The sequence below is a fragment of the Trichechus manatus genome, unplaced genomic scaffold (genome assembly GCF_000243295.1).
Source record: "Trichechus manatus latirostris isolate Lorelei unplaced genomic scaffold, TriManLat1.0 scaffold00007, whole genome shotgun sequence".
In the NCBI taxonomy this organism is placed as follows: Eukaryota; Metazoa; Chordata; class Mammalia; order Sirenia; family Trichechidae; genus Trichechus; species Trichechus manatus.
Window position 1 is genome coordinate 18,929,041 of NW_004443943.1, and position 26,719 is coordinate 18,955,759.

General features: G+C 36.0%; 1 protein-coding gene across 2 annotated transcripts in view; it reads left to right on the forward strand.

Annotated features, from left to right (window-relative positions):
* Positions 1-26,719, forward strand: part of BTAF1 (B-TFIID TATA-box binding protein associated factor 1) — a 107,441-nt gene that overhangs the window by 67,594 nt on the left and 13,128 nt on the right. For both annotated transcript variants that reach the window (XM_004369927.2, XM_023739980.1), the window contains 15 exons: positions 870-1,044; positions 2,515-2,718; positions 9,417-9,843; positions 10,975-11,165; positions 12,621-12,774; positions 13,655-13,764; positions 15,171-15,372; positions 16,688-16,836; positions 21,075-21,227; positions 21,435-21,556; positions 21,643-21,810; positions 23,655-23,732; positions 23,871-24,000; positions 25,971-26,112; positions 26,200-26,330. In XM_004369927.2, the coding sequence (XP_004369984.2) occupies positions 870-1,044; positions 2,515-2,718; positions 9,417-9,843; positions 10,975-11,165; positions 12,621-12,774; positions 13,655-13,764; positions 15,171-15,372; positions 16,688-16,836; positions 21,075-21,227; positions 21,435-21,556; positions 21,643-21,810; positions 23,655-23,732; positions 23,871-24,000; positions 25,971-26,112; positions 26,200-26,330 (2,536 nt within the window). The remainder of the gene's footprint in view (positions 1-869; positions 1,045-2,514; positions 2,719-9,416; positions 9,844-10,974; positions 11,166-12,620; positions 12,775-13,654; positions 13,765-15,170; positions 15,373-16,687; positions 16,837-21,074; positions 21,228-21,434; positions 21,557-21,642; positions 21,811-23,654; positions 23,733-23,870; positions 24,001-25,970; positions 26,113-26,199; positions 26,331-26,719) is intronic.

Below are 26,719 nucleotides of genomic sequence, written 5' to 3' on the forward strand. Positions count from 1 at the left end.
AAACACCTCTCAGTCTTTGCAGATTGGCTATGTGCTGGGATGCTCCTTCAACATTTAGCCAGGCTTACACTGAGTCTAGAGATCAGCCTGAGGTGAAAGCTTAGGATTTTCTCAGATCTTTTTTGAACATATGTCTTGTCCTGGATATGGCATGCCTTCCTAAATTCTCCCCTATACACAAATGCTTTTGAATGCTCTTACTTCTCAGAGAAACTTTCTCTTTGGTCTGTTGTATGTCTCAACCTTACTCTTTTGCCATAGGTGGCTTCGAGTTGATCATTCGCTTTACAGTGTTGAGCAATGCCCAGGCTGTTTGTCCACACTGAGTGAATTCCAAGATAGGCAAAACATAGAAATGTACCTTGCATCAGCCCTTGGGGTAGCCCGCAGACAGGTTAGAACAAACACACACCATAATTTACAAAGAAAGTCTTTTCTGCTCCCACTAGAATCAGGGGACAATGTCCCACACTGAGAACACAGGCTACTGTCGTCCAGATTGCTATCGAGCCAGGGAGTGGGTAGGACACAAGCAAGTAGAAAAGCCACAGAGCTTTACTATGGTTTTTAAGTTGCCTTTTTCTTGATTCAGCATTTGCTTGGTTGCTATAAACCTTTGACAGTATTCTAGAGTTCTGACAGAGTTGGTTCTGGCAGCTTCTGCTTGTTTTTTGATGTTTTTGTGGGGAGATGGGAACTTGGAGCTGCCGACTGCACCATCTTGCTTAATGTTTTTTAAGTTTTAAAATAGAATTTTTATCTTTTTGTGAAGATAATTGTTATATCTTCTTCGGAAAAAGTTACGGCTTCGATGGGGCATATTTTACTTAAAATAATTTTTATAGCAACTCCTTTTTTCTCCCTCTTAGGTTATTAGGAGCACTTTGTTGCTGTATTTGTGATCCAGGTGTAAATATGGTAACCCAGGAAATTAAACCAGCTGAATCCCTTGGCCAGTTACTACTCTTCCATTTGAACTCCAAATCTGCTTTACAGAGGATTAGCGTTGCTTTGGTAATCTGTGAATGGGCTGCTTTACAAAAGGTAAGTTTTTGCCTCAAAAGTAATAAGACAAGTAAGCCAATTTCCACTAGCTGTTAGGATTATTTACATTGTATTTTATAACAGAAAAATGAAATTTTTCTTTGTATAAAAAGCTAACAGTTACAGAAAAGTATTCCAAATTGTACTGGAACATTCTTTCTCTCTCCCATTTACCTTTAACCCTAGACTTTTTTCATAAAACCCTCACTCTTGTAACTGAGACTACTAGTTATACCCATACTTAATACTTGTTTTTTATTCTATAGGCTGTTAACAAAAAGTCCTTATTAGAAACGTGTATGTGTAGAGGCAGTCCAGAAACTGGTGATCATTCGTTCCTCTATATCTTTCTCAGATATCACTGAAAACTGCAAAAGATAAGAGGCTTGGAGCTCCATTTCTGTGGGTAGTAAGGGCAGAATTTTTGGTCACAGGAAAAATAAAACTTCCGCATTTAAATCAAAATCATGTTTCTAAATAAGCCATTCCCTTGCAACCCTTTAGCTTTTAACTTCTAGTGAGATATTTAATTTTATATAAAACTTGCTTCTGTAAATTAGAGAAACTTCCTACAGGCTTTGTTTATTCCATTGGCTGGAATTCTGGAAATTTAACTGTCTGCACTTGCTGTGAGAGTTGCCTGTTACTGCCTCTTAGCAGTTTGTCAAAGCTGTGTCTAAAAGTAATTGAGCCATGCTCTGTTGCAACTGAGACCCCAGCTTTGCCTCTGGAAAGAAGCAAGGCTCATCTGTTTTTAGGCAGGACTCGATGTGCTGGAGAGGCAGTGATGCTGTGTTTTTGTGCCTCTCAGACTCAGCAGCAAGTGTTGACAGTTCGGTTTCTGGACCCTCACAGAGCTTCTCTGGACTTACTCTGTGAAGCCCAGGCTGATCACCCAGATCCCACAGAACCCCTCATGGCTCACCACTGAGGCCATTCCCCGTCTGGTTGGGGCAGGCAACAACCAGAGAGAGGGGGGTTAGTTAAATTTGGGGGCAGGTAAGTAGCTTTTAAATTATATATTCATTTCTACAGTATGGCATGTGAAGCTATGGGCACAACTGTTAAGAAATCTAATAATGAATTTTTAAATAATAGTTTTAGTGCATGCTAAGTATTCTTTTCTGACTGATTTCTTTTTACAGTTATGTACTTGTTAATCTATGGTCTGTATGTAAACCATGAATAAATTCTCTGAGTAAAGTGAGAATAATTAGGTAGAAAATTGAATGGAATTATAATAGTTCCATGTGCATGTTCCGTGGTCATTCATATTGAAATATTAAGAGTAGCCTGGGTGTAATACTTTTTCTCTTTGTGCAACTAACTATGTTGTTCTGGGAGATAACACCATAAATTCAAGATCAGTAGGAATTTAGAACTTGGTAGTCTGCAATTAAATATTTATGCATCTATAAAATTGTGTTTATATATATATTCTCTGAATGTTTGTTGTCTGTTATATTTTAGGAGTGTAAAGCTGTTACCCTAGCTGTGCAGCCACGTTTACTTGATATCCTTTCAGAACATTTATATTATGATGAAATTGCCGTTCCATTCACACGAATGCAGAATGAATGTAAACAGCTTATTTCATCATTAGCTGATGCACATATTGAAGTTGGTAATAGAGTAAACCACAATGTTTTTACAATAGATCAAGCTAATGACCTGGTGAGTAAAGAGGTAACTTTTAAAATTTTAGAGAGAGCGTGAAATAAGGATTAGAAGTTTGTCCTGTTATGTTTACCAGAAAAACACGCTGATTTGTTGAGTATTTTTAGGCTTGGTAGCCTGTCGTTCCTACCCTTCAGAAAGGTTATCTTTAATTGTTTTGACTTTTCTTAAAATAAGAGGATAGGGAAGTGTCTTAGTTATCTAGTGCTGCTATAACAGAAATACCACAAGTGGATGGTTTTAACAAAGATAAATTTATTCTCTCACAGTCTCAGAGACTAGAAATCCGAGTTCAGGGTGCCAGCTCCAGGGGAAGGCTTTCTCTCTCTGTCGGCTCTGGAGGAAAGTCCTTGTCATCAGTTTCCCCTGGTCTAGAAGCTTCTCAGCACAGGGACCCTGGGTCCAAAGGACAGACTCCCTTCTTGGTTCTTCATTCTTAGTGGTAGGCGGTCCCCCTGTCTCTCTGCTTGCTTCTGTCTTTGATATCTCAGAAAGAGATTGACTCAGGATACAGCCTAATCATGTAGATTGAGTTCTGTCTCATTAACATAACTTCCTCTAATCCTGCCTCATTAACGTCGCAAAGGTTAGGATTTACAACACACAGGAAAATCACATCAGATGACAAAACGGTGGGCAATCACACAATACTGGGAATCATGTCCTAGCCAGGTTGACACACATTTTTGGGAGACACCATTCAGTCTATAACAGGAAGGAATTTTTTACCTCAAACTCTGACATTGCCAATGCACCTTTATTGGGAAAAGCTGTTAAATGTTTTTTCATTGGAAAAACTGCTTCTACAAGTTCCTGAGTATTCCCCTCCCAACATTTTATAATGGAAACATTCAAATGTATAGGAAAAGTGAAAGAAATACACAGCGAACACTCACATATTCACCAACTAGATTCTACAGTTAACATTCTAGTAAATTTGCTTTATTACGTATATATTCATGTGTCTACCCCTTTTCCAACCATCACTCTGTCTTATTTTTTGATGTATTTCTAAGTAAGTTGCAGACATCAGTATACTTCAACACATATATCGTTAACTAGAGTTCAGTATTTCTCTTTACTCATTCTTGAGGTAAAATTTATATAGTATGAACTGTACAAGTGTTGAGTAGACCATTTGATGAGTTTTGACAGTTGCATCCATCTGTGAAACCCAGACCCTATCGAGATACAGGACATTACCATCACCCTTTCCCAGTTAATTCTTACCTCTCCCTGCCCCCGCATAATCATTGTTCTGATTTTTCCCTCACCATAGGTTAGTTTTATCTGTTCTAGAATTTCATAGAAATGGAATCATGTACAATGTGTTCTTTGGTGTAAGGATTTTTTTCAGCCTGATGTTTTTGAGATTCATACATGTTGTATGTATCGATCATTCTTTTTTTTTTTTTAAACTGAGGAACCGAATTTTAAATATTTATAGACCTTATTTTTTAGAGCAGTTTGAAGTTTACAGAAAATTTTTGCAGAAAATAGAGTTCTCATATACTCCCACTCTTTCTCCTGTTATTGACATCTTGCATTCCTGTGGTACATTTGTTTTAATTGATGAAGCAATTATAACAACATTATTATTAACTGAAGTCCATTGTCTACATTAGGGTTCACTCTGTGTTTTATATCCTGTGGGTTTTGACATATACATAATATAATGTGTCCGTCATTACAGTATCATAGAGAATAGTTTTACTGCCCTAACCATATCCTGTGCTGTACCTATTCGTCCTTCCCCCTGCCCCCCCGCCACCTGAACCCCTGGCAACCACCGATCTTTTCATTGTATGTAGTTTTGCCTTTTCCAGAATGTCCTATAGTTGGAATCATACAGTATGTAGCTTCTTCAGAGTTGCTTCTTTCACTTTACAATATGCATTTAAGAATCCTCCAAGTATTCTTGACTTGATAGCTCACTTCTTATTGGTAAATAATACTACACTGCATGGATATGCCACAGTTCATTTATCCATTCATCTGTTGAAGCGCATCTTGGTTGCTTCCAGATTTTGGCAATTATGAATAAAATTGCTATGAACATTCATGTGCAGGTTTTTATGTGGATATATGTTTTCATTTCATTTGGGCAAATAACTAGGAGCACAATTGCTGTATCATATTATAAGCCTATGTTTAGCTCTGTAAGAAACTGCCGTACTCTTCCAAAGTAGCTGTGTCATTTTGCATTCCCAGCAGCAGTGAGAGTTCCTGTTGCTCCAGATCCTCACTAGCATTTCGTGTTGTCAGTGTTTTTGGATTTAGCCATTCTAATAGGTGTGTCAAGAAAAACAAAACCTGTTGCCATAGAGTCAATTCCGACTCATAGCGACCCTATAGGACAGAGTAGAACTGCCCCATAAGGTTTCCAAGGAGCGACTGATGGATTTGAACTGCCAACCTTTTGATTTGCAGCCATAGCTCTTAACTACTGTGCCAGCAGGGGTCCAATAGGTGTGTAGTGGTATCTAATTGTATTTTGATTTACAATTCCCTTCTCTTTTTTTTTGGCTAAATTTTATTCCATTGTATGACTATACCACAATTAGTCTAAGCCATTCTCCTGATGACAGACATTTGGACTGTTTCCAGTTGTTATTATGAATAAAGCTGCTATAAAAATTCCGGTACAATTCTTTTAGTGGAGATGTATTTTTATTTCTCTGAGGTATATAAATAGCAGTAGATTGCTAGGTCATATTTTTATTTTTATAAAAAACTACAGGTCTTTTCCCAAAGTGTTGTATCATTTTACCCTCTGACCAGCAATAGGTGAGAATTCTGGTTGCTCCACGTTGTTATCAGCATTTGGTATTGTTAGCCTTCTAATTTTAACTATTCTGGTGGGTATGTGATAGTGTCTTGTGGGTTAATTTGTATTTCCTGATGACTAGTAATTTTGAACACTTCTTTATATCTTGTCATTTGTACATCTTCCTTTCTGAAGTGTCTGTTCAAATATTTTTTTAAATTAAGTTGTTCGTCTTTTTATCATTTATTTCTAAGAGTTCGATTTATCAGTTGCTTTCTTTTATGGTTGTTGTGTCCTGTGTCCTGTGAAAGGAACCTTCGTTTATACCCAAGTAGTGAAAGTATTCACATGTTTTCTTCTAAATCTTTGTAGTTCTAGAGTTTGTTTAGATTTATCCATTGTAAGTTAATTTTTGTGTATAGTGTGAAGTTAAAGTTGAGTTTCATTTGTTTTTCGTATAGATATTCAGTTTTTCTAACATTTATTGAAAGGACTTTCCTTTCCCCATTGGATTGCTTTGGCACCTTTGTCAAAAATCAGCTGACAGTATAAGTGTATCTGGGGTCTCTACTGTGTTCAATTTGTTTGTCTCTCCTTGTGGTAACAGTAATGTCTTGATTGCTGCAGTTTTGTACTTAGTAAGCCCTTGAAGTTGTTGTGTAAGTCATTTCTTCCTGATTTGATTTTACAGGACCAGAAACTGAGCCACTTAACTTGGGTTGGTTCTGGTGAAATCACAATCTTCATTTCTTATCCCCTTATCCCTCTTTCTAGTTGAAAAATAATATAGTTGAATTTTTTTTGTTCTCACCTGTAAGAAAAGTAAAAAATTGCTCCTTTTTTTTTTTTTTTCTGAGTTCACAATTTTATGAAGTTGTTTTTCTGTACTCCCCTCCCTGCTACCCCCCCCTTTTTTTGTGCCTGGCTGGAATTAAATCTCGTGAGTTTTCTTTATGGTCTGGAGTCCCTTCCAGTTATTTCTGGGAACTTTTCTTTTTTAAGCTCATCAAATGGCTCTTTCTTTTAAGCTTTTCTTTTTCAAACTCCTTACCCTTCAATGAAACTCTGCTGTTCTGTTTCATCAGCTTTATTAATCCAGTGGTTTTGAACTGGGATAGAGAGCATAAATCCTGGAATCTCTGGGAGAGAGTATTGAGGAAAGAGTTTTTAAAAGTTACCTTGTCTAGGTACCACTGCCCTTTGTTTACTTCACTGAACCACTGTTTTCCTGCCAAAATATGGGTATTTCTCTGCGGTGTCTCTTTGTCTCTTTCATCATTCTTACTTTTCTTATCTATGTGCTATACTATATTCTCTTGATCTTTGATGTTCTTCTACCTGTTAGGCTTTCTACTTGGGTATCTCACTGTCACTACAAGCTCAACACAACCAAAGCTGGATTATTTTGTATTTAAACAGAAAAATACCCCTTTTATCCATAGTCACAAATCTTGTCAACATTTACTTTCAAAAAATCTCATGTATTTATCTTTCTCTGTTTCCATTGCCACAGTCTAGTCAAAGGCCTTAGCACTTTATGTCTGGGTCCTGATTCATCTCTGAAGCTCCAGGCAGTCTCTGATCTATTTCATCCTGCATGCTGTGCCAGACTAGCAGTAGTCCTTTAATGCCACTCTGAACACATCCCTCCCCTGCTTAAAAACATCATCTTCCTTGCTGATCAGTTTTTTTTCTTACTTTCAACACCTTCTCTAAATTCCCTCTCTCTTCTCTCCACATTATTTCTCAAACTCCCTCCACTCTAACCAGTTAGCTTTTCTTTTGTAGAAGTACACCACACTCCCTCACTTCTGTACCTGACCTCCTGTTTCCTTTGCCAGGAATTCCCTACCCTCAACCTCTGCCCTCATCCCAAGTTCATCACTTAACGCTCCTCCGTCTGCAGCCTGTGCTCAGGCCATGATAACTGTTTTCAGTTCCTTGGACAGTGCCCTGCTTTCCACTGCCTATTTCACTTTGTCTACTTGCTGAGGTATCCCTACAGCCCTTGACTTACCCATTCTTTAAAAACCCAGCACAGCCTCCTCTGGCAAGGCTCTGCTAATCTCTTCTCCTAAGAAGGGTAAAGCAACCCATCTGTACTCCCACAGCACCTTGCACTTAATTCAGTTATGTTACATTGTCTTTTCTTATATATCTCTCTTCCACATTAGTGTCTGCATTTTTTGAACATGTTAAGCTATTGAGCCCTACTCATCTTTTGATGGTGCTCAATAAATATTTGTTGAATGAGTGAATTAATTAATGTTGGGTAGCTTTTTCTCAGTTGCCTAAACTCATTGAAAATTGACAGAAGCATAATGTGTTGTTTAGGACAATGTTTTCAGACTTTTAGCAGTGAAACCTTGTTTCAAATAAATCTTGTGCAGAACTCAAATATATAGAACAGACAAAAAACAAAGTGGAAAGTATAAGCTAGAAGTGGTATGTGATCGTTTTCATTAGGGGTGAACAGATCAACAAGGTCAAGCAGGTAAGATAATAGCTTAAAGACTGGTATATTTTATAATGATAAGAGAAGATCTTATTTGTGTGCTTTTTTTCTTCCATAATAAAAGTCTAACATCAGTGTTATTAATAATGGAATTGATAATATCTAAATTTTAAAAATAAGGTTGTCCCTTAAAAAAACTTTATTACTCCATTGTTACAGGCTTTTCTGACCAATATTAATCAGACTGGATCTATTTATGGAGGCTCTTTATGATTGTAGTTACCTATCAAACAGGACTATTTTTGTTATGTAGATCATTACACAGTCTTTAAATGGCGATTTGAAAAACAGATACACAAAAACTTATACACAAATGTTCACAGCAGCGGTATTCATAATAGCCAACAAATGGAAACAACCTAAACGTCCTGTCCATTAACTGATGGATAAATAAAATATGATATATCCATATAATGGAATATTATTCAGCAGTAAAAAGAAATCAAGTACTAATACATACTACAACATGGATAAGCTTTGAAAGCATTATGCTAAGGGAAAGAAGCCAGTTACAAAAGACCACGTATTGTATGATTCCATTCATGAGAAATGTCTAGAATAGGTAAATCTATAAAGATTGAAGGTAGATAAATGGTAGCTTAGGGCTAGGTTGGGGCGGGGGTTGAGGAAATGAGGAGTGATTGCTAATGGGTATGGGTTTTCTTTTTGGGGTGATTAAAATATTCTAAAATTGTGATAGCCGTATAACTCTGGGCAAAAAAAACATTGTTTTCTACATTTTAACTGGGTGAATTGTATGGTATATGAATAATATCTCAATAAAGCTATTTAAAAAGATGGATTCAGCTGTCTCTTAATGGAGCTTATAAAGTGATCTGATGCAATAGTCTTGTAACCTTAGGCTGCTCTTGGTAGTTACAGAGTTAATAACTATTGCATCCTTTTTCCACCCCCCTCTCCTGTTGCCTGCTCATTTCTACCAGGAGGTAGGTCAAAGAAAGAATGAAAATAATCCAGTTAGCAACACTTAACCAATTACCAACAGCTACCCTAAAAGTTTTTGAGTTGGGAAGAATCTTTTTCTATTTCTCAAGGAAGTTTATGAATTTTGGTATTCCATAATTAACAGTTTATATTTGGTTATAGCATTCTCATTTCACCAGATTACTCTGTGGGCATGCAGTGTGATTTTCAAACTCATTAGATATATTGAACAAATAGATAGTTTTGTTCTTTTCAAGAGGTTTTCTTTCTTGAAGAGTATGTTAATGTTAAGATTAAAACAAAGGTTAGTTAAGAGGTTTGAGACAGTTGTTTAACTTAACTGAATGTTAAAGAATACTAGATACTGTGGATCTTGCAGTCAAAACAGAAAAGCTTACCGTCTACAGAAATTTACAGTCTACTTGGATTTGATGTGATTAATGATTTTTAATTTTTTTTTTTTAATAGGTCACTACTGTTTTTAATGAAGTCACATCATCTTTTGACTTAAATCCTCAAGTGTTACAGCAGTTAGATGGTAAACGACAGCAGGTCCAAATGACTGTTACAGAGACCAACCAGGAGTGGCAATTGTTGCAGTTGAGAGTGCATACGTTTGCAGCCTGTGCAGTTGTGAGCTTGCAGCAGCTTCCAGATAAATTAAATCCTATCATAAAACCATTGATGGAAACGATTAAAAAAGAAGAGAATACACTAGTACAAAACTATGCAGCTCAGTGTATAGCTAAGCTACTTCAGCAGTGTACAACAAGGACACCCTGCCCCAATTCAAAGATTATTAAAAACCTTTGTAGTTCACTTTGTGTAGACCCATATCTAACTCCTTGTGTCACGTGTCCAGTACCAACACAGAGTGTCCAGGAAAATTCTAAAGGTACATATCTAAACCTTCATTTGGGGTAGAGAAAGAACTAACCGTCTAAATTTGTTTTCATTTATTTATAGGTATAATTTAAACACAAATCCAGTTCATGTTAGAGCTGTCTTCTATTCTGAGGGGAAAAAAAGCTCCTTGTTACATGAATTTGAACATACTGCTAATCAGATCACACCGCCTTAAACTATTAGACACCTGATATCTAAAATGACTGAAATCTGTGAGACTGGTGTTCATCCTCACCTTCTCCTTTGAAGCCATCATTATAGGATTTACATTAACTGAGACTAGAAAACTTAATTGTGTCAAAGGTTATTAATGAAAAGCTCTTCTTATAAAACCTGTGGTATACAAAATTTAGTGCATATGTTATGAAATAAGTGAACTCTGTTACCTTTAGCAAATAATACTTAACCAACTTCTCTGTTTTCATCTGGAGAATTTATATGGAAAATGAGAACTTCTCTCTAGGCTGGTCTAGGAACCAGTGTTTTTCTACATTCTCAATCCTGTATGATTTATTTTTGTAATAAGATTTTGGAAAAGCAAATTCTTGGAAACATGTAATGGATTTACGACTTTGGCACAGTATAGATCTTGACAAAAATGTGAAAGATATGGAAGAAGTCAGACATTTTGAATATTAATATCTTAAAAATGTAATAGGGTAATTTTTCCTTTCTAATGCTATGTGAGGCAGCATTATTTTGCAGTGGGTGAATTTTTTCTGAATTCATGGTGACTTTGGACATTTCTGTTAGAAAAACTTGGCTTAAAATACTTTTTAATGTTTCTTATTATGCCTAGGCACAATCATTCATTTTTTAAAATTAATATACTTCAACTGAAATATAATAGGCACAATTATTCTTACATGTGATGTTTCTCCTAGATAACATGCTTCTACAACTTTGATTATATTAGGTATGATTCTATACAGATATCAACAGATTTAACTTCAGAATTGTAGACTATTTTGTTACCATTTCATTATCTAAAGAAAATGTCATTGTGTTATAAAAATTGAGGATTAAAAGACAGTCTTAAAATATGTTGTCTCTTTTGGAGTGAGAAGCATTTGGTTACCTATATTATGATAAAAAAGTTATTTAACTTTTTTCTTAATAGGCTCCAACTCAGAAAAAGATGGAATGCACCATACTGTCACGAAGCACAGAGGCATAATTACACTCTATAGACATCAGAAAGCTGCTTTTGCTATCACGAGTAGGCGAGGTCCTACCCCCAAAGCAGTCAAAGCTCAAATAGCAGATCTTCCTGCAGGAAGTAGTGGAAATATCCTTGTTGAACTTGATGAGGTAAATAGTCTTTTTTTTTTTTTTTTTAAATACTCTGATTTTTAAACAAATATCTGTCACTGAGATTGAGAGCTAAAGTTGTCATATCAGATTCCAGAATTACATGTTTATATTTTTAAGTGATAGGACTGGGATTAATAATCTTTTAGAGTACTCCAGCAACATAATCCAGAAAAACTTTTAACTTCTTCAAATTTGTCATGCATCTTGTAATTTTTACCAGCTTAACTTTGTTACCTTCCTAGGCAAGAAACCCTCTTGATACTGGGTATGTAAGTTAGCAGAGAGGATGTTAACATGAGGGCTAATTTTCCCCGGTCTTAATCGGTGTCAGGAATTCCTCTTGTTACTCAGAGGATAAGTTTACAAATGTTGAATAATTGTTACCCACCTGACATTTAAGCAACCTGGAATTTATTAAATGTGTGGTGCTAAATAGGGATTTAAACTTTTCTACACGAACAGCCAGTTAGCCCATTACCACGTATTGAATTCTTCCCCACCCTTCCCCAATTTATCATGGCACCTCTACTATGTATCATGCTTCATGTATGTGAGGGTCTAGTCCACCTTTCTGTTTTGTTCCATTGGTATACTTGATCTTATGTGATGGTACAGTTTCTTTAAAGATGAATAATAATCAAAAAAGTGTTTGGTTTTGAAAATCTTATAATCTTACTACTAAGAATGAAATGAAAGACACAGGAACTTACCTGAATTTAGCAGTAAACAGGTAATGCTAAAAGACATATGTTTAATACATTTTTATAAAATGTATGCCTATTTTAAGTTTCTTTTTTTATCAAAATCTTAGCTTATTATCTATATTTTTTTAAAACATTCTGTGTATAAAGGCTTTTCCACTGACTATAACTCCACATAATAATTTTAATCAAAATTTTACTGTGATTTTGATATTTCTACATCTATGGTTTGCATACTTCTTCCATTTAAAAATTTTTTTTAAAGTTTATGTATGTCTTTGGGGGCAGTTTTATCGATTGTGATTACTGCTGAATAAGAAATTCTTAATCTGGGTCTGTCTTAAGTAGATGCTCTTATTCTGTCCCTTATGTGAATATAAATAAGGACAGATCATTTTATCTCCCTATCTTCTCTCTAGCTGGTAAGTTTCTTTGGGATAGAGAGAAGAAGAAAAAAACATGTCACTTAGATCCATCTCTTGTCAGTAAGCACGTATCTTTCTTTTCCTCGCCCCAAACCCTAAAACGGTATTTTACTTTGGCCACAAAAATCTGGAAGTTTTATGCCTATGTAAATTTAATTATTGAGAAATGTTTATAGTTGTGATAAATATATCTAATAATTGCTTAATTGGCTAATGGCAACCGTGAGTTCTTAGATGGTGAATTTTTAATTCTCTTGAAAAAATTTCAAATGCATTATGCTTTTTTCTGAAATTCTGCTTTTAACTAACTTTTAATTTAATTTTAGGCTCAGAAGCCTTATCTTGTACAACGGAGAGGAGCTGAATTTGCCTTGACAACTATAGTGAAGCATTTTGGTGATGAAATGGCAGTAAAGTTGCCACATCTCTGGGATGCTATGGTTGGCCCATTGAGGAATACAATTGACATAAATAATTTTGGTATGTACATGTTTTTCTGAGGCATTTTTTTTTTTTAAATTTCAGTGTATGTCAATTAAGTATATCTTTAAAAATGCCTATACCCGCAGGGATCACAATAGACAGTCCCGGGCAGAGCTAGAGAAAAATGTAGAACAAAATTCAAACTCACAAAAAAAGACCAGACTTACTGGTCTAACAGACTGGAGAAACCTCAAGCTTTTGGCCCTTGGACACCCTTTTAACACAGTACTGAAGTCACTCCTGAGGTTCACCCTTCAGCTAAAGATTAGACAGGCCTATAAAACAAACAGTAACACACGTAGTTCAACCATTTATATGAGACTAAATGGGCATACCAGCCCAGGGGCAAGGACAAGAAGGTAGGAGGGGACAGGAAAGCTGGACAACTGGAAATGGGGAACCCAAGGTCGAGAAGGGGAGAGTGTTGACATGTCACGGGGTTGGCAACCAGTGTCACAAAACAATATGTCTGTTAACTGTTTAATGAGAAAGTAATTTGCACTGTACAGTTTCACCTAAATCACAATTAAAAAAAAAAACAAAAAAACCTATACTTCATCCCAGACAAGACTGGTAAGTTTTGACATGGAAGGTTGGTAAAAAAATTTATTTTATTTTCATGTCATTCTAAAATACTTTTTGCTTTTTATATTTTCTGCTACATACTTAGAAGTATTTGAAATGGATCATTATGTTAAACTTCTCTGGCTGCTTTAAATGCAGTACCCCAGCACTTAAATTAACGGCATGGCACTTAATTTTACATTAAAAAGCAAAATAGACTCTCTCATACTGGGTGGGAAGGTGCTGAAAATTTTTGTGGACTCTAGACCTTATTTGTAAGGTGATATGGACTTAAAACAATGTATTTTAATAGATGGAAAGTCCCTCCTGGAAAAGGGAGATGGCCCTGCCCAAGAACTGGTGAATTCTCTGCAAGTTTTTGAAACAGCAGCAACTTCAATGGATTCTGAGCTTCATCCTTTGGTAACTAACTAATGCAAGTGTAGTATTTCTTCTGATAAAACAGGTGGTCTTATTTAAAAATCTTAAGACTTGACAAAAGTAACTTTGATGTCATCCCTAGTAATTGCATTTTTCTCTTGTATGGGATAACTAGATCCCTCCTTTACTGACATCACAACTCTTTTTGTGGGCTTTGAGGCAGAGCTAGGTCCATGAATGATAGAAAACCCACTCTGGGAGCTCAGAATAGAGGGCAATAGGAAAATGGCACTGATGACACAGGAGCCAGGGGTGAACAGGGAAGAATCTACACCCTTTGTTTTTATCATCCTGACCATCTTAATAGTAGAGCTCCAAGAAAGGGAGAGCACAGGTAATAAAACCTCTTTTCAAGATTAAGCATAAATGTAAAGGGAAATCATCTGCCTAAGGTGAGTCAGTGGCAGAGATAGAACACTGGTTTGTGGGGTTTAACTCAAAATATTTCTTACAAAAGAGTTGTGACAGAGTGGGGGGGCGGTGCAGAAATAGACTACAGAATTAATTATCTGGTATTTCCAAAGAATAGTAGTAATATTTCCATACAGCCGTAATAGGAAGCTCTCAGCCATTTATAGCATTGTAAAGGCTACTAACTCCAAATCTCTATTTGTATCTAACATAAAAAGGGAGAATCTAGAAGAAAATAGAGAAGAAATAAGTTTCTCTGTTTATATAGTAATAAAGCATGTCCTTTTACTTGTTAAAATTTTGCTGATTTATCACAAGTAAAAAAGGCACAAAATTCATCTATATCCTGTTACCCTCCATGAGCAGCAACAAGCATTCAGCTGAACTGTAAGGCTAGTCTGACTGTTGAGCAGACACCTGACTCTCACCAACAGTAATCCTGGTGTTCCATGCAGTAGACGTTTAATAATGGGATATGTCATGGTATTATAACACCTTTGGTAGGCCAGGAAGTTAAAATGGAAAATATCTACTGAAGTACGGTACTTAGAACAAAATCAGGAACACTCAACCCACTTAATAAAAAGTATGTACCTAAACCTAAGCCAATGCTACCAGATTTGGAGGGGACTTGTGTTGTGTGGTACCATTTTTCTAGCCTCAGGAGGAGCATCTTGCGAGTGTCTTGTCGTGTGTTCCCTGTTAATTTTGGAAAGAATGCTGAAGCAAGGCAGTTGAACAGGGGAGAAGTTCTGTACTTTTCTTTCTAGAAGAGTTATGATACCTTAGTTTGGATTTAGATTAATTTTCTATTAAGGATATTTTGACAGTAATAGTTTGAGGTAATTGGAGATGTTCAAGGATTCAGAGTCACTTAGAATATTGAGAACCTCTCTCAATATGAGCTATTATAGTTTCATTTTAAACAGTAGATTCCCTAATGAGTATTCTAATTGCTTTACACTTTTTGTTTTTAGCTGGTACAGCATCTGCCTCATCTTTATATGTGCCTTCAGTATCCCAGCACTGCAGTGAGACACATGACTGCTCGTTGTGTAGGCGTCATGAGCAAAATAGCTACCATGGAAACAATGAATATTTTTTTGGAGAAAGTTCTTCCATGGCTGGGAGCAATTGATGACAATGTCAAACAAGAGGGTGCAATAGAAGCACTTGCCTGTATCCTTTTTTATTCTAACAAACTATTCAGAAAGTATATTAATTTTACCTCAGGATGACTAAAATAGAATTGTTTTAGTTATTCAAACATGTAGCTAAATAACCTGCCTTGTTACAAAAAGAAAACTACTTTTAATTTTTTATAACATTTTATTATGAAAAGTTTTATACAAAAAGTTTGAAGAATTACTATTGAGATCTTTTTAATGAGCACAAATTATTTTATGTACTTTATGAATTGTATATTTACTTATAAACTGATCTATTTATTTGGTTTGCTGTTGGCTGTCATCAAATTGGCCCCCAATTTATGACAACCTGTACACAGCAGAAATGCTGCGTGGTCCTGTGCCATCTCCATGATTGGTTGCAGATTGGAACACTGTGATCCGTAGGGTTTTCACTGGTAGATTTTCAGAAGTAGATAGCCACGCCGTTCTTCCTAGTTCATCTTAGTCTGGAAGCTCTACTGAAACCTGTTCAACATCATAGCAACGTGCAAGCCTCCACTAACAATGTGGCTGCACATGAGGTACATTGGCTAGGAATCAAGCCTGGGTCTCTCACATGGAAGGTGAGAATTCTACCACTGAACTACCAGTGCCTCACATTTGGTTTATAATCATTGTTTTATTAACATTAATCAGGTCCTATATAGGTGGTGTCTATATTATAAATATGTTTCCCAAGTTCATTGTCTTGGGCGAAAATGACCAAAGTACCAGATAATTAGAAATATACAGTCACCCACTTTTGCAAGGTATGGCAGGCACTAATATTCTTTAACTCGAAGTATTTGAAAGACAATTTCTAAGAACAAGAAAGACGATGAAGATCAAATCAGCAGAAACTCTGTGGTTCAAAAATGGAGAAGATCACAGGAGGACTTGGCCCACAGTGTCCAGTTTGTGATTGTCAGGTCCTGGTGGGAAATCTGAAATTAATTTTTGAGTGACTCTGCTCCCTTGCTTAACAGTATGATTCACTTTATTTTGGCATTGGAATTCTAGAAGCTTGTAGGAATTTCTCTATGAAAAAAATTTTATTAGTAAGGCTTCCTCCAGCCTTTCCCAGATTAAAAACGGTATATTCTTAATTATGAGAAAGTTATGTAATGTCTACAAAGGAGTAACAGTGTGCAGATAAATGCTCTTATAATTGAATCATGTAGACCTGGAGGGACAATCTATTCCCTCATAATACAGACAAGAAAAACGAGGAACCTATTTTGGAAGTTACCATCTTGGTGTATCAATTTATTAGAAAAAACGTCTCCATCACAGCCATTTGGAAATTTCCTTAATCACTGTCTCAGGTGTAATGGAACAACTGGATGTTGGTATTGTTCCATATATTGTCCTTTTAGTTGTGCCTGTGTTGGGAAGAATGAGTGATCAGACAGACAGTGTAAGATTCATGGCTACACAATGCTTTGCAACGCTAATTAGACTCATGCCACTTGAGGTAAGCGAAACACTTGGTTTTTGGACTTCATGTTTTCTATAACTTCATTCATAATAATTGTAACCCTTTTTAAAGAATATGTTAAGGTAAAAAAAAAGGCATTATTTTGAAAATGTTTACATTATAAGCATTGAGATTTTTATACTTTTTTAAGCTATATTTCTTTATATACTTTTTAAAGCTATATTTCTTTTTAATGTAATCCTTTATTTAGATTAAAAAAAAATCAGACACTGTGGTTCCTAGAAGAATAATAATTCACTGATGCTGTCCTAAAAATAGAGTAAATATTAGAATCGTTCTTAAGTTTCCTTGGTACTATTTAGGTAAAGATTCTGGGGTGAAGTTTAAATGAAAGGTAAATTTTAGAGTAAAGATGGTAATTGAAACTGTAAAAAGCGAATGAAGTCTCTGTGGGAGTAGAGCAATAAGACTAGAAGTTAGAGCATTTGGAGTACATTCACGGGGCAGAAATAATATGTGGGGCCAATGTAGGAAATAATAAGAAGTGGCTTGAAGTAAGGGAATAGCCAAGATCCTGCCACTAAGCTGCTTATGATACTTTGATGGGATTTATGTAATTCAGGAAATAAGTAGATATTTCCATGTTGTAGCATGTGTCAGTACTTCTTTTTTATTGCTGAATAGTATTCCATCGTATGAACGTACCACATTTTGTTCATCTGTTCACCGATGGATGGACATTTGGAGTGTTACCATCCTTTGGCTATCGTGAGTAATGCTACTATGAACATGCACTTAAAAGTCTTTGTGTGGATGCATGTTTTTCTTTCTTTTGGGTACGTATCTAGGAATGGAATTGCTGGGTCATATAGTAACATTTATGTTTAACTTTTTAAGAAACTGCCGAACTACTTTTCCAAAGTAGCTGTGCCATTACATTCCTACCAGCGAAGTATGAGTGTAAATTGAATAGCCTCTTTGGAAAAACAGTTTGATTGTATCTAGTAAAGTTGAAGATACCCATCCTAATGACCTAGCAGATCCACTTCTAAGTATATACCCTAGAGAAATTCATACACATATGCTAGGTTACATATTCAAGAATATTTATTGTAGCATTATTTCTGATAGTCTAAAACTGGGAACCACTCAAATGTTCATCAGTAGGATAGATACATAAATTGTGGATTGTGCAATAAGGATAAACAAACTACAGACACAACAGTATCATTGAATCCTTAATGTAGAATTTAATTTTTATGTAGTTCAAAACCAGGCAAAAGTAACTGGAATGCGTATCTAGATGATAAAGGTATAAAGAAAAATAAAGTAATTAATTATCTCTTGGGGAGAGGAGAGTGGGTTGTGATTGGGAAGGAACATATGGGATCTTCTGAGGTGATGGATGGCAGGGTTCTTTTTCTTGATTTGGTAGTGGTTATAAAGGTGTTTATTTTATAATTTATTAAACTGTACATTTCTCTGCATGCATATTTCACAATTTAAAAATGTTAAAATCACCACCACAACAAAAATACTGGACTAGTGCATCAGAAAACCTAGATGTCAGTTCCAGAGCTGTTTCCATCCTCTAGTTTCTAGATTTATTCAACGCCTTTAACCTCCTAGGTCTTATTCAAGACCTTTAATTTCTAGGCCTTGCGTCATCTTGTCTGTAAAATGAATGGGTTATACTTAGTCCCATTAACGCGTTTTAGCTTTGGAATCAGTGAGTGTTGGGAAATCATCCTGTGGTTTTTGAGCGGAGGTAGACGATGAAAGCAGTGTTTTAGGAAAATTAGTGTATTAACTGTTTGAGTGTGCATTAGAATTAGTACCCCAAAACAGAGCCCAGTGACACTGTGAGGTGAAAAAGGGTCTAAACTACAGTGGTAACAATAGGCATTCAGAGGATTGTTTATTTTTTAAGGGAGAATGACAGTACTTGATAATAGATAAAGAAGAGATTTTGAACTTTACCAAAACCAAACCAAACTCATTGCCATTGAGTCAGTTTCGACTCAGAGAGACCCTGGAGGACAGAGTAGAACTGCCATAGGGTTTCCAAGGCTGTAAATCTTTACAGAAAGAAGGCTGCCACATCTTTCTCCGCCCAAGCAGCTGGTGGATTCGACCTCTTGGTTAGCAGCTAAGCACTTAACCACTGCACCACCAGGGCTCCTTGATTGCCTCAGTACTGGGCTCAAATTAGCCCTTGACTAAAGGGTGATCGAACCCGCCTTAAGAAAACTTTATAAGCAAACCTTGAAAGGGTCAAACTGATTCCAGAAAAAGAAGAAATGAGAATCCCAGGAAAAAAGCCCCCAAATATTTAAAGGAATACAGAAAACTCCAGCACCCAACAATGTAAAATTTATTATGTTTAGCATCCAACCAAAAAATTACCAGACAAGAAAATATGTCCAGGACAGCCCAGTAAAACCATGAGAGTAACGAGGTACAGGAGTCCAGTGGCAAGGCCCAGAAGGCAGAAGGGGAGTAGGAAGCTGATGATAGGGAACACAAAATAGAGTAAGGATATTGTTGATGTGTTGTGAGATTGTTAACCATTGTCATAGGGCAACATTTGTAGTAACTGTCAAATGGGAGACTATTTTGTCCTGTAAGCCTTCATCTTAAGTGAGAATAACAGCATAATTAGAAGAGCGTAGTCAATGTCACTTAAATGTGTATGTAAAAAAAATTTTTGAAATGGCGTATCTTTGGCTATGTGTATTTTCACCAAAAAAAAAAAAAAAAAAAAAAAAAAAAAAAAAAAAAAAAGAAAATATGTCCAATGACCAGGAGAAAAATCAGTCAATAGAAAAAGACTCTGAAATGACACAGATAACAGAATTAGTAGACAAAGACCTTGAAGTACAAGAAGGTAAGCCCGTTGTAATACGTTGTTTTACGATCCAGCCTCACAGTGATACGTAGTTGAAAAAAGGAAGATTATTATAACAGCCTTTTTAAATAAGTGTGGATATTCTTATGATAGCACACCAAAACCAGAAAAGAGGAAGTCTGTCAAATTCTGTTTGCAATGTAAATCTAAAATCCTAGAAAAAGTGAACTTTTTGTATTCTGTTACATTATATTACTCATTGGTTTATCTTGCACTTCTGAGTTAAGTCTTTCACCTATATGTGTTTTGTAACATATGCCTTGGTCATTTGGAAAATCTTGGTTCACTGAGTTATGTAGATTTTTCAAAGGTTGACACATTTTGTCATACAATATAGATCACATTCATTAATATCCCCAGCAGAAAATTCTTCTTAAGTATTAGATGTCATGCTGAAAATTTTTTTTATCTTGAAAGCTTGAATTTTATCATTGGCAGTAAGTTATATCAGTTATTTTCCTTAAGTGACAGGTTTCACTTTGTTCATTTTTGAGAAAATGTCAGCCACTTACCTAAGTTGGAATAATTGTAATTAGTTCTTTCAAGTAAAATTTTGTTTCATAAAAATGGCTAGTTCAGCTGGCAATTTAAACAGTCTTCCTAGTATTTTTTCCCCAAGACATTGTATTTAGACATGTAGCAGAAGCACTTATGTGTACTTCATGTTTTCTAACACAACATTAAAAAGATGTATATTCAGGGTTGTGAAGTTAATCATTTTTATTGCTTCATCGAGAATATTCTTAAGTAAAACTGGCTTTTTTTTTTTTTTTTTAATGCTAGTGCATGGCTCTGAGGACTACAGTAACTACTAGTACATTCTGATGCCATTGCTTTGATTCTTGCTGAGGCACCAGCAGTTTTGCCCATTACTTTTGCACCGTTAGTGTAAATGTCAACACAGTGAAAAAGGCAAATGATGTCTTAGTTTTATTAGGAAATAGTTTTGACCTCAAGGACCCTCTGTAAAGGTCTTAGGGGACTTCCAGGGGTCTGCAGACTACATTGGACATCATAAACTAAAATTTGAGAAGCTCCAGTAACGGCATTTAATTTGAAATAAACTGTACAGCTTTATCCACTTCTTTGTCAAATAATGCACTGTGTGAGAAAATTAAATTGTAGCTGTGTTCTTTCAAATACCTTAAATGTTTTTACTTAGTAGTCTCATTATAGTGCTTTTGACACCTGTCAAATTCTTTAAGTTCTTGTTTGTATTCAAGTCTTTTAAATTATACTATTTTTGAATTACTTTTTTTCTCTGTATTTATATTTTGATAAGACTTGAAATTATTTGGTACATTTTAGGATGAAAAAATTAATTGTGAGTAAACAGTTTTAATACATTTAAAAAAAATCATTTTAGGCAGGGATTCCAGACCCTCCAAACATGTCAGAAGAATTAATCCAATTGAAAGCCAAGGAGCGGCACTTTTTGGAGCAATTGTTAGATGGGAAAAAATTAGAAAATTACAAGATTCCAGTACCAATCAATGCTGAACTCAGAAAATATCAGCAGGTAAAGTTTTATACTTATGAATAGTAACTTTTCAGGTTTACCTTGAAGTGGTTTCAAATTGATTTAGTAAAATCTTGTGTTTAATGTCTTATTCCCATTTATTTCTCTTTGCCTGTAAAAGTACAGATTTTTGGTCTATGCAAATGTTTTTTACAAGAAAATTTTTTTAATGATTTGTTTATAATTTTTCTCTCCCCAACTTTACAGGATGGTGTGAACTGGTTAGCATTTCTTAATAAGTACAAACTTCATGGAATTCTGTGTGATGACATGGGTTTGGGAAAAACTTTACAATCCATCTGTATCTTAGCAGGAGATCATTGTCACAGGTAATTTAAAATGTTTTAAAGTAAGGCTTCCAGATTCTGAGAAATGTTAACAAGCTGGTAATTTATTGTGTTTTGCTCTTGTACAGGGCCCAGGAATATGCACGATCAAAATTGGCAGAATGTATGCCACTTCCTTCCTTGGTAGTTTGTCCACCAACATTAACAGGTCATTGGGTGGATGAAGTAGGTAAATTTTGCTCCAGAGAATATCTAAATCCACTGCACTATACAGGACCTCCAACTGAAAGAATAAGGTAAGAGCCGTACAACATAAAACTTTTTTAATCTCATTTTAAGTAGTTTGATAGGATAAAATTTGTAAAAAATGGAATGGAGGTTCTAGTTAGCTTTTTTTGGTTGCAAGACATAGAAACTTACTTGAGTAAACTTACAAATTATTTAAGAAAGGTGGGTGTATCTTGTAAAGTTATAAGCTGTGACACTAGAATTCAAGGGCTATAGCCATTGTACAGTCAGTTGGGCTTCCTAAGTATTGGAGATGGAAAACTATCAGGAAGCAGGGACATTCTGAATCTCCTTTTTGGGAGCCATGTGATCATCTCTGCTTCTCTCAGTGCTTCTTTTCTATTCTCATTCTCTACCCACTTTCCTAAGAGCTTCCCTTTGCCCTGCCTCTTGCTCTTTCCCCTTTCTTCTCTCCTAAAGTCAGCTGCTTTTGGTCCACAGTGGCTGCTCTAGCTGCCCCTATAACATAGGAAGCTTTACTCCCTCCCTGTTAACTGGTATATTTCTTAGATTCCCAAATATAAAATTTTAAGAGTTGAAGCTCATTGATTTTAGTTTATCTTTTAAAGCTTAGATAGTCACAGGTTGCTGATTAGTCCATGGATTTGCTGCCTTTCTGTATTAATACTAGCTAACATCTGTTGGGAGTCCCTGAGTAGTGCAAACAGTGAGCACACTTGGCTGCTAACTGAAAGTTTGGTGGCTTGAGTCCACCCAGAGGCACCTTGGAAGAAAGGCCTGGCTATCTACTTCCAAAAAAAAAAAAATCAGCCATTGAAAACCCTGTGGAGCACAGTTCTACTCTGACACACATGGGGTCACCATGAGTTAGAATCAACTCAAAGGTAACTGATTTAACATATTGAGCACTTACTGCCCAGGCACTATTCTAAGTACTTCTAAATTTATGTAAAATTATGTGTTGTGTATTCTCACAGTAACCTTATGAGGTACAAGTACTATCATTGTTCCTGTTTTACAGATGGCAGTCTGAGGCATGGGGCTTTGGTCTAAGATCACTCTGCTAGTTAAGTGGGCAGAGTGAGGATTTGAACACAGGCAGCTCAAAAGCTTGTATTAAGCAGTTTGCTGTAGAGACTCTTGATTAGAATTTTTTAATTTACAGGTGATAGAAACTCAACTTAAACTAGCTTAAGCAAACAGGAAATATATTAACTCAATTGGGAATTTCATGGGTGAATTCTTGCTTCACACATAGCTATATTACTCTCACTTGCTTTTTCTTCTGCATAACTTGTTCTGTTTCACTCTGCTGAACTTCAGAGATAAGATAACTATGGGTAGTCCTAGGCCCACTTCCTCCTTTCTTAGCAACTATAGTTGACAGAAGATCATTTCTCCCATTACGACTATATCAGTACTAGAGATGGTCATGCCCCCAAACCAGCCTTTGTGGTCAGGGGATAAAATATTGCGAATGGCTCAACCTGGTTCAAATACCTCATCTCTTTGGTGATTATGGGGTCATGTGATTGATAAGACACACACAATCCCTCCCCCCACCCCGCCCCCTGCCCCGTAGGAAATAATGGAGTGGTGAAGGAATAGTGCCTCCAAGAAAGAGATGTTGGCAAATAAAGATGTCCACCGTATTTTGAGTCACGTGCCCATCTCTTTTCTGTTCAGACTGAGTTAGGGCAACAGGCCCAAGTCATAAAAAGAATGGCTTTCACGTAGCAGGGCCATAGTTATAGAGTAAGCAGAAGGGATTGTTGGGTTCAGCAGGCAGATTAAAAGCACCTTATATGATGGGTAGCTGTAGTTTTCCCTTTGAAATTGTCTGTATTACAAACTTTGCATGTTTCCTTATTTTATTTATTTTTAAATAAAGGTTACAGCATCAAGTAAAAAGGCACAATCTGATAGTGGCTTCATATGATGTTGTGAGGAATGACATAGATTTCTTTAGGTAAGAATTAAAATTTTTCTTTAGAAAGGCATTGTATCAAATTTAAAGATGCTTAATATTTTCCTGTCTCAAAGAGTCATTGTATCGTTCCCGATTTTCAGTAAAAGATGCTGAAATTTTCCATTTATTCTCCTTTAGAAATATTAAATTTAACTACTGTATTCTTGATGAAGGCCATGTCATCAAAAATGGAAAAACAAAGTTGTCAAAAGCAGTAAAACAACTGACAGCTAATTACAGGATTATTCTTTCTGGAACACCAATCCAGGTAATTATTTACTATTCTTCCTACTTTTTTTATATTTGCTATGTGGGGAGAGTATGTTTGGTATTTGACAGTGAATTACAGAAGGGGTTCTTCTTAGTTTATAGGTGAGACAATAACTTTCTAGTAATTATCTTTCTTTTTTAATGGTTCATTTGGTGTGCATCAGTATCTGAACAAACCAGGTTTTAAAAGTCATATTTAAAATGTAATTTTAGACTATGTAGACTAAAGTTTTGTGTCCACAGTATGGGAGCGATTACTCAGAGTCTCTTCTACACTGGCTATTCCCCTTCTGTAGTATCATACCACAACCTGATTTACTATTGAAAAGCTCAAGCTAGTTCAGATTGAATATGTAAAGGTGTGAATACCTGATGTCAGGAGGTGATTGAAGGGAAACAGTTGTAGAAGTTGATCTTGGAAAAGGAAGTGGAAAGAGATAGGTGTATGTAGATGTCTATAGATACTCTTGAGAAATTCTGTTGTCCTTCAGAGGAACCAGAACTTGGTTGGAAATGTTCACACCTAGCCTGGATAGCAACTCCAGTGGGAAGACAACCTTGATCATTCCCCTGTTAATGAGAGGGTACACACCAAGTGACCTTTAAGCTTCCTTCTGACTCTGAGAATTGGTGTTTATTTACGTATTTTTTTTCTTCTAAATTTATTGTTGGTGATGAACTGATTATAATATTAGTTTTGTCCATTAAGTGAACACTATGGATTTTAATATCCACAAGAGAGAAATTTAATTTCAAGCCTAAGTTTAACAAATTTTTTTAAAAAGTACATTTAAAAAGGAAAAAAAAAAAAAAAGACTCTTAGACTTGAATTATCAAGATTTCAATTTAAACTTATGTGGAAAGTTCATAGTATTTTAAACTGGGCCTTTCTTAACTAATTTGTTACTTTCACTTGACTCAGAAATTTAAAAAATATATATTTTGTTTATTTGTTTAAATGCCCTGTTTCTTTCTCTTTTACCAAGTGAACAATTTAGTTCTAAAGCTTAATGTAAGGTGAAATTTCTTCACCGCAGAGCCACGGTGGCCCACATGGGGGGATAGAGCCTGAGTGAAATTAGAAGGGTGTCCATATGGGAGGGCAGCCCAGCATGGTGAGCCAGAGCCTGAGCAGGATGGGGAGGGCTTCTGGAGGGGAGGCCAAGGAGTGGATGAGTGCTTTAGGATCCAGACCTGTTGTAAAAGCCTCCAAAATGAAAAAGTCTTGAGATATATATATATATATATATATTTTTTTTTTTTTTTTAAATGAAACTTTAGCCATAGAATTGGAAAGGACTTGTGCCTTTGCCTGATGGCCCGTACATACTGGGTAGACTTGACCTATAACCACACTCTATTACGTTTTCTTTTGCTGAACAAATGATGATGTTGGCCAAATTCTTTAAATCTCGCTATTAATCTGAGTGTCAAAAATACATAATCAGAAACTTTATCTTTCTGCTCGTCTGTTTAGTACTTCATAGATGTCGGTAACCTAAAACCAGTTGCCATCCAGTCAGTTCCAACTCACTGTGACCCCGTGTGTGTCATAGTAGAACTGTGCTCCAGTGTCTGATTTTTTGGAAGGAGACAGCAGGGCCTTTCTTTTTTGGTGCCTCTGGGTGGACTTGAATCTCCAATCTTTTGGTTAGCAGCCGAGCTCATTAACTGTTTGTACCACCTAGGAATTGCAGTAGGTGCCAGTAGCACGGTATAAACACTATGGAGCAAGGCTTGTTTTGGTGGAGGGGACTTGAGAATTTCCCTCAAATAGAATAGACTATTTTCTTCAAGGATACTGACCTGAATTTTATACACTAACATGTAGACTTATAGCATGTACCTAAAAATGTGGTGATAATTTATGTCATCATAAAGGGCGTTCAGTAATGTTCTGTTTTTTTGAGTGTAAGGAGATAATTCCAGTACAGAAGAAAATAACTGATGTTCCTTTTTTATAATCAGAACAACGTTTTGGAGCTGTGGTCATTATTTGATTTCCTCATGCCAGGATTTTTGGGTACTGAACGTCAGTTTGCTGCTCGATATGGTAAACCTATATTAGCAAGTAGGGATGCGCGAAGCTCCAGCCGAGAACAAGAAGCAGGTATGAAAGAGAGATAATTGTAAATCCTGTGCAAGTGCATATAGTTTATTGCTAACTTTTTTGAAGCCATTTTCTCGTTTTTAATAGGCGTTCTTGCAATGGATGCACTTCACCGCCAAGTACTGCCGTTTCTTTTGAGAAGAATGAAAGAAGATGTTTTGCAAGATCTTCCACCCAAAATTATTCAAGACTATTATTGTACTCTCAGTCCTCTCCAGGTTAGGAATATGGTGATTTTGGTTGTTAGTGGTATGTTTATCAGCAGAATGTTTCATATAAGTAGTCTAATTAAAAAAAACTCAAACCCGTTGCCGTCAATTCCGACTCATAATGACCCTATAGAACAGAGTAGAACTGCCCCATGGAGTTTCCAAGGAGCAGCTGGTGGACTCGAACTGCTGACCTCTTGGTTAGCAGCTGAGCTCTTAACCACTGCGCAACCAGAGCTCCAAGTAGTCTAATACTGGTTGGCAACAAAAGTATTGAGTAAAGGGGCTTAGACTTTAGTTTTGTTTTTATCACTCTAATCTAACTTCTACTTCCCTAGACTTTAGGAAGAAGGACTAAATGGATTTAGATAGGTGCATCTGAATAAGCATTAAAATGA